The following is a 13372-nucleotide window of genomic DNA, read 5'->3' on the forward strand; positions in this document are numbered from 1 at the left end:
CGAACCAAGGCGTTTCATCGGTCAAGTGAGCCGTCGGTGTCCCAAGACCTCGGGGACCAATAATGACCACCACCTGTTTTGTTTTGTTTTACATCAGACAGCCACACAACGCTGCACAGCAGTCCATGGATGAACGTCAGCTGGCGAAACTCAAGCCACAGCCTCTTCAAACCCCGACTGGCCGTTTTCACCTAGGGGGTCTCCGGCCCTCCTCCAGCTAGGCCAAAACTCGACTGATGTCAGCATCACTCTGTTGGAGCTCCTTGACATTGGAACCCTTGTGTGACAGTGCAGACAGATTAAGGTCTGGTCTGGTCTTGACTCTTGCGCCGAGGGGTCCGGTCTCTTGTGCCGGCATCACCCTGGAAGCGTCCAGAGGCGGATCGGTGGCCAAATACGCCACAAATGCAGAGGCAAGCATGTTGGTGCTCCTTGCGCTCCTGCTGACGAGCTGCAGGCTGAAGGCCGTCACACTCAGCCTCAAGGATACGTGCTCTTAAATCCTTCACCTCCGTCTGCAGGACATCAATGCTCGAAGTGAGCCGCTGGCACGGACAAGCTTTTCCATAGCAGCATCCTCCACGACTCTCTGTGATGATGAGTCAAGGGCTGCCACCACCATAGGACGCGGGTTTGAGCAGGGCGACACAGGCACGCTTGTCTTGAGAGCCTGCGATAATCAATGCCTCCTCCACGCGTTGCCCCTCGTTCACGGCACTTAGCCTGGAGGGCAGGATCGAGGCCAGCAAGAAAACGCAGGAAAATCTCACCATTTCTGGCAGCTTTACCATATTCTGGAAATGCGTCTGCCATGAGTCTGGAGATGCGGGCTGCATAAACATCCACTTTCATTTGGCTGGCGGGGCCTTGCAAAGACGCACATTTTGAAGTACAGGAGAAACTGATTTTGAACAAAAGCCTCCTTCAACTTTTCCTTCACCCGCTCATAACCACACTGACAATCCGGTGGGAAACTCCCACAAGACGAACGCCGCCCAGCCTCGTCTCGTAGTTCGGCGACTCGCCAAAGCGGCGACGACTCCCACCTGTGACTTAGAATTGTCTCACCCACACAGAAATGGGTTTCTCGCTGTCCCCGCGAAACGGCGCCGGGAGCTGGACTTCCGCGCCACCAGTCCATGTACCAGCACGTCTGCAATAATCATCCATGTCGAAGTCGATAGTCATGTCGCGGGCCCAACACGCCGCTCACGAGCACAGCTAGCCGGCCAGCAGAGCCAACCAGAAAATACTTCAGTAATTGTCCAAAGAGAAAACGGCTCCAAATGCCGGTGACACCAATGTCGTGTCCAAGGTTTAGGGCGTATCGAGTCACTCTCTGCGGGACAAAAGCTGAACTGAACTGGTGCTGTTTGGAGAGGACGTGTCTGCTTCGTTTATTCAACACACGTGCCAACCACACCGCCCATCAACAGTCGCATTTTACATGACGTCATCCGTGCGCCTCACTCTCCAGGCTACACTAGTTAGCTTGCTATGCTAGCAGCAGCCGTCTCTTATGACTCTGCAGTGATGCCGTAGCCTGGGCAATGCGGTGTAAACAAAGACTGATAGAAGTGTAAAGGTGACAATAGGGGGGTGATTTCATGCCTACAGTGTTGTAATAACGGCAAAACGCGTATTTAGAAAGTCATAAACCAGTTTTCTGTGCTCGAACTACCAAAATATTCTGCTTCATTATTGAGTTCTACTTTGCGGAAATTCACTCATAGCTGCGGAGTCTGGAACCAATTAACCACGATAAACGAGGGACCACACTCTACTCAGCCTACTTAACTGAAGTATTACATTCGAGACGCGGCCTATTCCAACTGTTTGTGGTTGCTTTTGTGACTTGCGTTGGACACGCTGTTCTCCACGTGCTGCTTTGTGATGGGAAGAAGTCAAAATCACTGAGTCACCGTCGTCACCAATAGTTTTATTTTACATGAGTAAAAAACTAAAATAGCTTTCTTTTCTTTTCATGAAAAATAAATGGAATTTCCATTTACAAAACTCAGTCTAAGTACAGGGCCAACTTTACATGTTGCATAAAGAAGCCAAAAAAAGGCTTCATAGTAGTTGAGTGGGTCAGAGCATCCTGACGAGGTACGAAAGGGCTCCCAAAGACGCCCTCAAGCACATTAGAGGTCCTACAAAGGTCCTTAAGCGGTCCTAAAAATCTCCCAAAGAGGTCTAACGGTCTGAACTGAAAACCGTGAAAGGTTTCTTTAAAGCTTTGCCCAAGGCTGAAAAGAACCTCTTGATTCTGCTTGGCTCGGGTTCATCGTGGCAGCCATTGAGCATGTTGGTGAGGTGAGTCAACACGGCGTCGTCAAACGACGGCCCATCGGACAGTAACGCTTCGAGCAACCTGTCCTGAGGGTGAAACTGTCTGCAGAGATACTTGACGACCGCCTGGATGAATTGGCTGTAGCTGACCATGTCCTCGCCCGCCAGAAACACCAAATTGATTTTCAGCACTTTGTCCGAAAGACGTCTGATGATCCACAGCATGTCATCGGGCATTAGCGACTTGCGGACCTTCTTTGGAAATCTCTTAACCAGCGTGATGATCAGCATACTAACAAAGTTCCTGGTCACCTCCTTTAGCGAAGACTCTGTCATAATTGGGTCAAGGGACGACATTTCTCCCTCAGTCTGTTGGTTGTCTGACGTCGTGAAGTCCCCCGACTCCGACTCAGAGTCTGAAGCTTCCTGCGAGCTTTGAGTTTCTTGTTCTGAGGTCACGATGCCGGTGATGAGAGAGTCGATGTCTTTTAACGCACCGCACACCTCATCAGCATTGGCCTTCCTCTTCCTCGGCTCCATCTCCATCCAGAGGAGAACCTGCTGCAAGAACTTTCCTACAGAGTCCTCCACGATGTTCTTCATGACCTGAGGATGCTGGGCTTTCCGCTTCCTGCTTTTGTGTGAGAACTCTGTGCTTAAGCTGCCCTGGTTATCTTTAATGTAATCGTAAATTTTGCTACTCAGGACTTTGGAAAACTTGGTGATGTCATCACGGAGGTTCTCCAGGGTCTTGTTGACTTTTGGTCCTTCCATGGGAAACTTCTTGTACAAGTCCTCCACATCGTTCTGGATTCCCTCAAAGTTGAGAGGAGGAGGACTGCCGGGAGTGTTCAGGTTGGAGGTGGGCAAGGATCCCTCATCAGATGCAGTCCTGCAGGCCGAGGGCCGTTGAACCATGAAATCCGACTCTTTCTGCACATCCGGACTCACCACGGCTGTCACAAGTTTCTCAAAACGATTTTTGGAAAACTCCACAAAGCTGCTTTTGCGGGCGACCTCCTGGCGCGGTGTGGGGTTGGGTCTGGAGCAGAAGAAGTTGGTCAGCGTCTTCTGGATCAGCCTCAGGTCAAAATGAGGACTGGACAAAATGCTTTTCTTTTTGTCGGGTTTAGTGGTGTAGTGAAGGTCGCTCACTATCGTCGACACAATGTCGGACGCCGTGCCGTGAAGATCTGGAGAGGTCTTGGGTGAGCAACCTGAAGATTCCGAGCCGGTGGGTTCCGACCATTTGCGGAGGATCTCGGTAACCGCCTCGGTCGTCTCTCCTACGCTAATGTTTGATTTTGCGCTGGATGACGACTTGGGACTCTGTGGCTCCTCCGTCTTGCCCGACTGTTGACGCCAACACGGTCCTAAACACCGCGTGGTGGACTCGACGCTGCCAAGATAAGACCACAGAGCGCCACAGGAGAGCCGCACCATCTTGTACAGAACCTCCAGCTTAGTAAATGTTCCCGGAACGTAGATGACCGGTACCAGCGGCTCATCCTCACTGTCGGTGGCTACTGCCAAGGAACGGTTTACCCTTTGGGAGATCTCATCCGATAATAGAGAGTCCAGCTTGTTGGCGTAGTCGCACGGCTGCTCGGGAACACTGAGCGCCGACGCAAAGGCGCTGTTCATGGCGCCGTCCATGACCGGGGCCACGCACTTGGCCTTGTTCTCTGACATGTGCTCCTGGAACATGGGCAGGATTGTTTTGAGGGTGTCGGCCGAGAGTTTCTGAGCGATCTCTGTGCACATGTCGGCCAGGATCGCCCCCGTTTCAGAGTCAAAGTCGCCGGCGGCCAGCAGGCACCACTGCGCCGAGGAGATGTTATTGAAATGTTTGGTCACAATCTGGACAACCACCTCCTGTTTGACCGTGAATCCCGTCTCCATCTTTGCACATCAAAAGTGTCACGATTCTGCTGAATGACATGTGAAGTATGACAGTAGAAACAGGCCAAAGTGGGACCCTGTCAATGTCACCCTATGACAAAGGAGTGCTTTGATAAACGATGCCAGTCTGCCTTATGACGTCAGCTTGTCGCTCCTCCTCCTCTGCTGGGCTTTGTGATGTGATGATGTCACTCCATTTCTTCCTGTGCCCGATGATGTCAGTCTGCTCTCCTTGCATGAAAGCTATGACACGATGCAAGCTAAATGAAAGCTGCGTTCATTGTCTTCCCTCCGCCTGTTTGACTCGTTCAAATGACAGGTGTTAGTTGGGAATTCCCACAAGGCTCTGTGCCTGTCCCAAAAATCATTCTTATCCGATCAATCTACCGCGGCGCTCCACAAAGTCTTGAGGAACAAACAAATTCAACTCCAGCAGGTGAACGAGTTAGTTTCCTGTGCACATGGCAATAAACATTTATCTTTTTATCTTATTGACATGGATTACTAGTTGTCATTTTGAACAGTTTTCTACGTACCATGGAAAGTCTTCAGATGATTAATGAATTAAACATTTCCCTGTTGTTTCGTTGTCTTAGTAATGTTTCACAGTGCTGAGAAGACGTTTTACCCATGATGTTGCTGTTGTACTACCGCCATCCACAGGGGGCGACACACTCGGCCACGATGCGATATTTGTACTTCCGGGTCGGCGGCCCTTCCTTTTCTGTCGTCCATTTGTGGAGTACGGTAAGTGTTTGTCGAGCTCTCGTCCTTAAATGCTTAAAATGTGTTGTCTTTTGTGCGACAGTCGAGCTTTCTGTGTTTTTATGACACAATCAAGCGGACGGTGTAACTGTACGTATTCATTAATAGGCGCCTTTGAGCGAATTGCGAAAGATGTTGGCTTGTAAGCCGCCGCACGCGGCCGCAGTGCGCTCGTGCTAATAGCTAAGCTAGCAAGCTAACGCTGGTTTTGCTAGCTGTTGATCTTTGTGTTTAAGTGTCAATGAGTTTAACACCTTGAAACGATATTAGCATCAGAAGTGTGTGTTCGTGATCGTTTGATTGTGTGGCGAAATTAATGAGTGAATTGATCAACTAGTGAATTCCAAGTGTTTGACATCTTGTTTGTTTAAGTTTGTAGAAAACCTGCTCGCCTTACAACATGCAGAACGACGCTGGTGAATTTGTGGACCTCTACGTTCCACGTAAATGGTGAGGAACTTGTTTATTAACACGTTTGGGAAGCCAAACTTTATTATGGTGACCAGTCACCCTTTATTGCAGTGGTGTCCAAAGTGTGGCTCGGGGGCTATTTGCAGCCCATGTTTTTTTGTAGATGCATTGTTTAAAACACAAACGTGAAAAAACAGCAAAACATTGGAAAGAAGAGCATCCTACGAGGATAAAGTTGAAATATTAGAATAAAGTCTTAAGAAAAAAGATATAATTTTATGAGAATACAGTCGTAATATGAGGGAGGGTAAAGAATTTTATATGCATGATGTTCAGCTATTAAAATACGTTTTTGCATCAATAGCAGAAACAAAACAAAAATGATCAAATTTTTTATTAAGTTGGGACAAAGTCAACTATTATAGGATTAGTCATATTACGAACAAAATGACGAGAAGAAAGTTGAAATAGGTGTACATTTAAAATGTACAGTAGTTCCATTGGTTGGTGTACAAAGTGTAGAATGGTCGCCACCACATTCTGTAATTGTTTGTGTACAGCCCTATGTGGAAAAGGTTTGGACACCGCTGTCTGAATAGATCTTGTTCGAAGATGTACTGAAATGGTTGTACTCTTGTGTCTTAAAAGCTCTGCTAGCAACAGAATCATCGGAGCCAAGGACCATGCTTCTGTCCAGATCAACATAGCTGAGGTTTGTTTATAATATTTGATATTGTCACTGTCCAGCTCTTCACTTTGGGCATAGGGTCCTTGAGGGTGGATGGGAGTTTGCCCAGCCAGTCTACATGTGTTTTGTGGACTTGGAGAAGGTATTCGGTCGTGTTCCTTGAGGAATTCTGTGGGGTAACAGACCACCTGATTCGGGCTGTTTGTTCCCTGTTTGACCGGTGTCAGTTTGCTTCGTATTGCTGGCAATAAGTCGGACCTGTTTCCATTGAGGGTTGGACTCCGCCAGGGCTTCCCTTTGTCACCGATTCTGTTCATTACTCTTCTGGACAGAATTTCTAAATGCAGCCAGGTGTGTTGAGGAGTTCCGGTTTGGTGGCCGCAGGATTGGGTCTCTGCTTTTTGCAGGTGATGTGGTCCTGCTCGCTTCATCGGGCCGTGACCTTCAACTCTCGCTGGATCGGTTCGCAGCTGAGTGTGAAGTGGCCGGGATGAGAACCAGCACTTCCAAGTCTGAGTCAATGGTTCTCGCACGGAAAAGGGTGGAGTGCCATCACCGGGTCGGGGATGAGCTCCTGCCCCAGGTGGAGGAGTTGAAGTACCTCGGGGCACAAAACATTACACTGCTTATAAATGTGCAAAAATTCAAATCTTTTTAAAATGTTACCTGTTAGAACCACTAAATTCAACAAACAGAAGTGTGTACGTGTGTAGGCCTACTCTGAAGTCATATAAACACTTAACTCTAAGCCTTACTCAGTGCTTCCCATATTTGTGCAAAATTAAAGCAAAATGTAGCCAACTTTAAGATCAAAAAGGCCATCAGGGTTCACATATCTGCACATCAGTGTTGCTGCTCAGTGGCATTTATGCCTGCGCTGAATTGTCGTCAACCACCAATCTTGCTCCTGTCCTTGACTCTTTGCAAAGAGAGGCTTTCTTGCATTTTCAAAATAATTTCCTGTTAACTCAGAGTTGGCGCTCTGATATTTTAATGAACGATTCTTTCATGTATTCATCACGTGCAGCCCCGTGTTGCCAATTTGGCGATTTTCTCGCAAAATCTGGCAACTTCCCAAACCCTCTTGGTGACTTAATTCCTCAAAAGTGACTTGCGACAAATGTAAAGACTTTTCCTGATGTTGGGAGATTTGTGTGGTATTAGGAGACGTGAAAGGTGAAGCACATATTGTCCTGAGTGGTGAGTGTACAGCCAGCTGCAGCGGCACACGGTCTGCCTCTCGTGGGGTCACCACCTCGGCAGCTGGCGTGTCACGGGCTGCGTGCACGTAACTACAGCTTCTCTTAATGACACCCTTTTATATTACCGCGCAGTAACTTGCTTCAGACTCAACTCAGAACTCTCACATTTCTTTCTCATGCGCAGTGAGACTCACTCACACACTAGCGTACCTCCCCGTCCCTTGCTCATCCAATCAGCAGTCAGAACGCAATCTAGATGCATTCACGGACTTGCGGTGAGTCGGATATTTCACATTCATTTCCAAAATGCACATTTCCCCTACTTCTGTTTAAAAAAAAAAAAAAAAAAAAACGCAACAAGGGGGCTGAAGAGCCGCATGTGGCTCCGGAGCCTCAGGTTGCCGACCCCTGCACTTACAGATCAGGTGACAAGCACCGTCATCCGGGAGAAACTCGGAGTAGAAGCGCTGCACCTCCACATTGAGAGGAGCCAGATGAGGTGGCTCGGGCATTTGGTCAGGATGCCTCCCTGAGGTGGTGTTCAGGGCACGTCCGACCAGCAGGAGGTCTTGGGGAAGACCCATGACTCGTTGGCGAGACCGTGTCTCTTCAGCTGGCCTGTGAACGCCTCGGGATCCGCCGGGAGGAACTGGATGAAGTAGCCAGGGAGAGTCTGGGCCTCCGTGCTTAGGCTGCTGGACGGATGGATAGATGGATGTTGCCACTGTGTGTTACGCAGTAAAACAGATTACTCACCAGAAACAATTGTCGTACACGTTTTAAAGTGGTCATGGAATGATGTGCAGACGCTTACGTTCATCTCAGTATGCAAAGTAACTCTGATACAAATGTCAACACATTTTATGTGAAGTTCATTCACGTACATAAAAGACATGAACACACGACCACGTGTAAATGTTTGTTTTTGTGGCAGGTTGACAAGGTCACAGGACGCTTCAACGGGCAGTTCAAGACTTACGCAATCTGTGGTGCCATCCGGAGGATGGTGAGTGACCTGGGACGTCCTCTGCATTTACATTACAATGTTTCAATTGAGGCTGTGTTGTGCATTAAATGTCCACAAGTTGTTTGTTTTGTGCTTCGGCTTGAACGCGAATGTCCAAAGTGCAGCCCGGGTGCTGTTTTCGGCCAGTGGCTGTTTTTTTTTTTTTTTTTTATGGGCCCGTGGCACATTCTAAAAATATAATTTAACAAGAAAAATCAGCAGTACTTTGACAGGAATCAAGTCAAAATATTAAAAGGAAAAAAGTTGTAATCCAACAAGAAAAAATTATAATTTTACAAGAATGATGACGTAATATGAGGGGAAAATTGTCATTTCAGTAGTAAAGTTTAAATATTAAAGAAAAAAGATGTTTTTTTAAGTCGTAATATGAGAAAACAATAGTTATAATGTGGAACATTTGGTTGCGTAAATAAAAACTTGAAAATGTACGAGAATAACGTAACACGAGGGAAATGATGTCAAAGTTGAAATATTAAAGACATTATTTTTTAAGTTGAGAAAACAAAGTTGTAAATTTTGGAAAATTAGGTGGTGGAAAATGTACGGGTGCCACGAGTTCATGTGATGAGACGATACACGAGGTTGGGTCCAGGAGAACGAGACGAGATTTTAACGTTTAAGACGAGTACAATGAAAGAATATGCCACCATATTGCAATCTCCTATGATTCCTACTGCGTTACACGCGCCTGCTCTCTGTTTGTGGATACGGGAAACAGACATGGCAACATATTGATTAACCCCTTCATTTTCATTTATTGTGTGATTTGTTAATCCTCTCATGCCGAGTGCCCACAAGACTTCTGAACGACAAATGTTACGTTTTAATCTTACGAGGTCTTCTGACACCCGTAGGAAAAAGTTACATGATGATGTGAAACAGTTGGGAAATGTTTTAAATAAACAGCAGAAATTTAAAAAAAAAAAAAAACAGCTGTAATTTTGCAAGGAGTCAAAATATTAAGAGAAAAAAGTCTTAATTTTATAAAGAAAAATGTAATTTTAGTAGCGTAGCGTTGAACTGCTAAATACATTATTTTTCAAAATGTGTACTATGAGAAATAAAACAAGTAGTAATTTAGAACAAAGAGCAACGTCATACTAACACTTTTTCACGTACGTCAGGAAGCTGAGCTGCACATACTGTAACTTCTTAGCATATCCTTTAGAAAAGATGAAAGTGGCCACGAATCCTTTCATTTTACACTCCTGGTTTAGAAGTCAGTGGTGTTGAAGTGTTGGTGTCCTGCATGAGATGTTTCTATTTGCGCTAAAAACATATTTTGTCGTAAAACAGGGAGAGTCTGACGACTCCATCCTCAGGCTGGCAAAGAACGACGGTGTTGTCGCCAAGTAAGAACTGCATCATGGTGATTTACCTCTACTTGCTCTTTTATATCGCATGTGCGCGTTAACGTGTATTTCTTGACATTGTGTTGTTTCCTCCACAGAAACGGCTGAATGCAGTAGAGGAACATTTGTTAAATAAAATGTGAGAAAAGCCAAACTCGCTGGTCCTTGTTTTTCTTATTTCCCCCACCAAACGCAGTGCAAAGCTCAAGCGCCAGCGTTTATCTGTTTGTTTGTGTTCAAAATAACTTGAAAAGTTCTGAATGGGTTTGGATGGAATTTTCAGAAATGGGATATGGAAGAACTGATTACATTTTGGTGGTAATCCGGGTCACCGCCTGGATCCAGGAATGTTTTAAAGCAGTGGTCCCCTTTCAATTTTTTTTGTTTTATTTTGAAAAGTGGCCGGATTCTCTGTTGCATCCGTCTCACTTGACGCATGCCCATTGTGCGTGTGCTAACTTTATCTCATGCCGCACAGACTACTACTGTATTTTTACCATTTATTTCACCTCATATTTGGTGTCAAATGCTGATACTATGTGGGAATGCATAAAGGTAAGTTTTGATGACTTATTGAGTGCTAATGTGCACATTTGTCTCAAGTTAATTCATGCTAGCGCACAACCTTTTACTTTGCTTTTCCAATACTTTGGTTTGTAGTTAGGTCCCAGTGTAATATGCCGCACGTTCTAATGAACACAAGCCATTCATGTCAACATGTCTCAAGTTTGTCACACCTTATTCACTTTCTTTTGACTCGTGAGCACATTTAGTGTAGTAAAAGCTGTTATTGTGTGCTAGCTTATTGGCCACCGTACTTTCGTCTACTGCTAGCGCCCTCTGCTGGTGATAATGGAGGTATACGTGAACCTGCTACTAATCCGTTTTCTCGTGTCTATTTTAGTGCACTTCAAACCCCTAAAATCTACGTTTTTGTCAGCATTTTTTTCATGTGAACTATTTGTGGGGAAAAATACGCCTTTATCACACAACTTCACTCTTCCTCAGCAACCAAGTGTCCACGGTTGCAGTGCAAGGTTTCGATTGGTTGATGGGGTGCAATTTTCCACCAATAGGGAAGGTCGTGTCGTAGTTTTTTTGGGTGGTTTTAGCTGGCAAGCAATTTCGGCATGCGAGTTTTCTGCTCCTATCGTGATAAAAAAATATTAAATTACTGTCGTGAAATTATTCATCATAAATCTGGGATTACTTTGCCTACCAGAACAACTGAAAGACCGATATTGCAGTTTAAGGTCCTCACTTAAGTAGGCCTTGGGGTTACGTCATCAGCCTGCGCCGTCTTAAATTCTCGGTCCGTCGACTTCAGAGCACATATGGACCGAGGTATCTGTTTTACTTTTTAATAATACATAAAACATGATCTTTTTTCTATAATGCAATTGACAAAGAGTTAGAGAAAGCTGTAAATGTTAGAGACAAATTTCATATTCACACAGCCTATCCTGAGTAATGTAACCTTATCCAAATATGCGCTTGTTTTAGTCTGAATTGTACATAGAAATTGTTCATAGAATATTCAAACGCCACTACTTTGTGACCCAAAATGTCAAACAATTCCAGTGGTGGCAGGCAGAGGGCAGCGTCGTTCTGCGTGGATATTAGAGTTTCCTCACCAAACAGACGTTTAAAAGGTAAGTGACGTAATCATTGAGTTACATTATCGTTTATGTCCAAGAAGAACACGAATTGTGATGTAATAGTTTGTGTTTGGCCTCGTCCCAGGTTATCCAGATGTTCCTTCATGTGACCTCTGCTTCTTGGAAGCATGATGACATGGAGGGCGAGGGTGGTCATTAGGGGCGTGGGGGCTGTTTGAGAGCACCACTCTCATCAAATGCCACAAACCCCCCTCGGGAGAGCAGCTACCCAGCGCACCCCTTTCCCACAAGGCCCGGAAGCAGGAGTGTCTTCATCACCTGTCCGTCATCCTAACACTGGGGCAGCTTTCGAGCTTCGAGCCCCCGGTGTGTCCCTGCTGTCCCACACGGATGCACACATGACGTTCCCATGGCGATACTGGCGGCCTTCATTCAATTTTTATTTCTTCAAAGGTGGCGATGTGTCCTCCAGCAGGACATGTTTGCTTGAAGGAGACAAAGTGGACGTGCGTGTACCTGCCTGCTGCCGTCACCCCCGAAGACCCCCTCGAGGCCCACAACACTTGACTATCTAAGTTCTCCTGATCCACAACGGAAGAAGCTGCAACATTCCAGGAATTCTGGAAGTCGTCTTCAGTCAGTCACTGATCTCATGGGGAGGGGGTGCATGTCCTATGAGATGATCGGAAGCTTCATCGTGGTCTCCAGTGTGCTTAGTGGAACATTCTAGAAGTCAGCTGGGACAGGCACCTCGTGAGGATAAGCGGCATAGAAGAGAATTTATACAAAATACATCAAATAATATGACATAATATTGCAGATAACAAACAAATAACAATATAGATGACATACATTATAATAAGTAACATTTAAAACACTTGCTGTATAATAAAATAATTAAATATTTAACTCACGAGCCAATCGCGAGTACGTTTAACATAACATTGGTTATAAAACAACGTAGACAATAAAATAATATATATAAAAGCATAATAGCACAACAATCTACTATTGAATACCACAAAAACCAAACGATATGAAAGCTGATAATAAAACAATGTAAATCATAAAATAACAGATCATAAATTATATATGAAATAGCGTAAATTGATAGCATAGCAATAGCATAGCATTAATAACGTAATAAAATGAATACAATGTAAGTGCTGACATATACGGTGCAATAAAGTCATTTCATTAAACACATATAATGAAATAAGTAGATTTTATTACAGCTTATAAACGATATAAACTGACAAAAACATTGCTCACGTGAACGTCACGTCACAGCCTGCTTTCAAACTTCGTACAGGCTCGTGCACGGCGTCTGCTGACGACGCGTGACACCCTCTCATCCTTTTTTTTTTTAAGTGAACGCGTGCACGAGCGTGCAGGTAACGTGACCAAAACTGGGCGGCTCTGATTGAAGCAGCGCGAGCGCGCGCGCCCGCTCTCCTACCAGCCGGCTGGCACACGAACACGCACGCAGTGTTCAGGCAGCAGGCTCGTCTACGTCCGCGCCAGAAGGTCTCCGTGGATTTTCTTCCCCGGCTGACAACTTTCCTCGCACAGGTGGTCGCGGTGATGGCGCTGCTTCTGCTTCTGCTGCTGTTGGTTCCGGTTCCGGTGCCGGTGTCGGCCCAGGAGATTCCGAGCGGCGGCGTGAACGGCTTCAGCCTGCATCCCCCCTACTTCAACCTGGCCGAGGGCACCAAGATCACCGCCACGGCCACCTGCGGGGAGGACGAGGCCGGCAGGAATCTACACGACCTCTACTGCAAGCTGGTCGGCGGCCCGGTGTCTGGAGACCCGGGGCAGACCATCCAGGTGAGACGCACCTTGGACCCGACGCATTCTAAACCAGTTTCAGACGTAGAACGTCTCTTGGAAGACATTGATGCCAGTTTTATGAGCACTTGCTTTTGATTGGGCACCAGCGGTCATGTGACTGGCTGTGGTTGAAGGTTTGGTTGGTGGTTTTGTGTTGCCTTGATGCTCAACTGCTGCCACCTGCTGGCACACGTCAGCATGTCACTCATTCACACCTTTCAAGGTGAACCTTGACCTCTCCATCCTGCTAGGCTCCTCCCACTTACAACAGGCCCCTCCTTCAC

The 13372-nt window shown here is 46.1% G+C and overlaps 2 protein-coding genes across 5 annotated transcripts in view; both read left to right on the plus strand.

Moving 5' to 3' along the window:
* Window positions 1-4875: 4875 nt before the first annotated feature.
* rps21 (ribosomal protein S21) lies at window positions 4876-9793 on the plus strand. Of its 2 annotated transcripts, none has more exons than XM_054767992.1 (6): window positions 4876-4941; window positions 5332-5409; window positions 6019-6082; window positions 8195-8266; window positions 9584-9639; window positions 9738-9793. In XM_054767992.1, exons 2-6 carry the CDS (start codon window positions 5360-5362, stop codon window positions 9745-9747), a joined length of 252 nt encoding a protein of 83 aa, XP_054623967.1. In that variant the 5' UTR covers window positions 4876-4941; window positions 5332-5359; the 3' UTR covers window positions 9748-9793. The 2 variants fall into 2 exon arrangements, with proteins under 2 accessions (XP_054623967.1, XP_054623977.1); XM_054768002.1 differs by having other exon boundaries at window positions 4878-4941; window positions 9584-9656.
* A 155-nt stretch (window positions 9794-9948) lies between these two features.
* Window positions 9949-13372, plus strand: part of lama5 (laminin, alpha 5) — a 66439-nt gene continuing 63015 nt past the window's right edge. For 2 of the 3 annotated variants that reach the window (XM_054767943.1, XM_054767953.1), the window contains exon 1: window positions 12700-13085. In XM_054767943.1, coding sequence (XP_054623918.1) covers window positions 12843-13085 — 243 coding nt within the window. In that variant the 5' untranslated portion in view covers window positions 12700-12842. Of the gene's footprint in view, window positions 10195-11220; window positions 11292-11382; window positions 11625-11711; window positions 13086-13372 lie in introns of those variants that run through there. The other variant, XM_054767979.1, reaches the window with a different exon arrangement.

Source organism: Dunckerocampus dactyliophorus, chromosome 1 (genome assembly GCF_027744805.1).
Source record: "Dunckerocampus dactyliophorus isolate RoL2022-P2 chromosome 1, RoL_Ddac_1.1, whole genome shotgun sequence".
Taxonomy (NCBI): domain Eukaryota; kingdom Metazoa; phylum Chordata; class Actinopteri; order Syngnathiformes; family Syngnathidae; genus Dunckerocampus; species Dunckerocampus dactyliophorus.

What these genes read in the sequence shown, in the direction of transcription:
- rps21 (XM_054767992.1), top strand. Translation starts at nt 5,360, where the DNA reads ATGCAGAACGACGCTGGTGAATTTGTGGACCTCTACGTTCCACGTAAA. An exon ending in TCCAGATCAACATAGCTGAG is followed by an intron (nt 6,083 to 8,194) that starts GTTTGTTTATAA and finishes TTTTTGTGGCAG; the next exon opens with GTTGACAAGGTCACAGGACG. An exon ending in GTGGTGCCATCCGGAGGATG is followed by an intron (nt 8,267 to 9,583) that starts GTGAGTGACCTG and finishes GTCGTAAAACAG; the next exon opens with GGAGAGTCTGACGACTCCAT.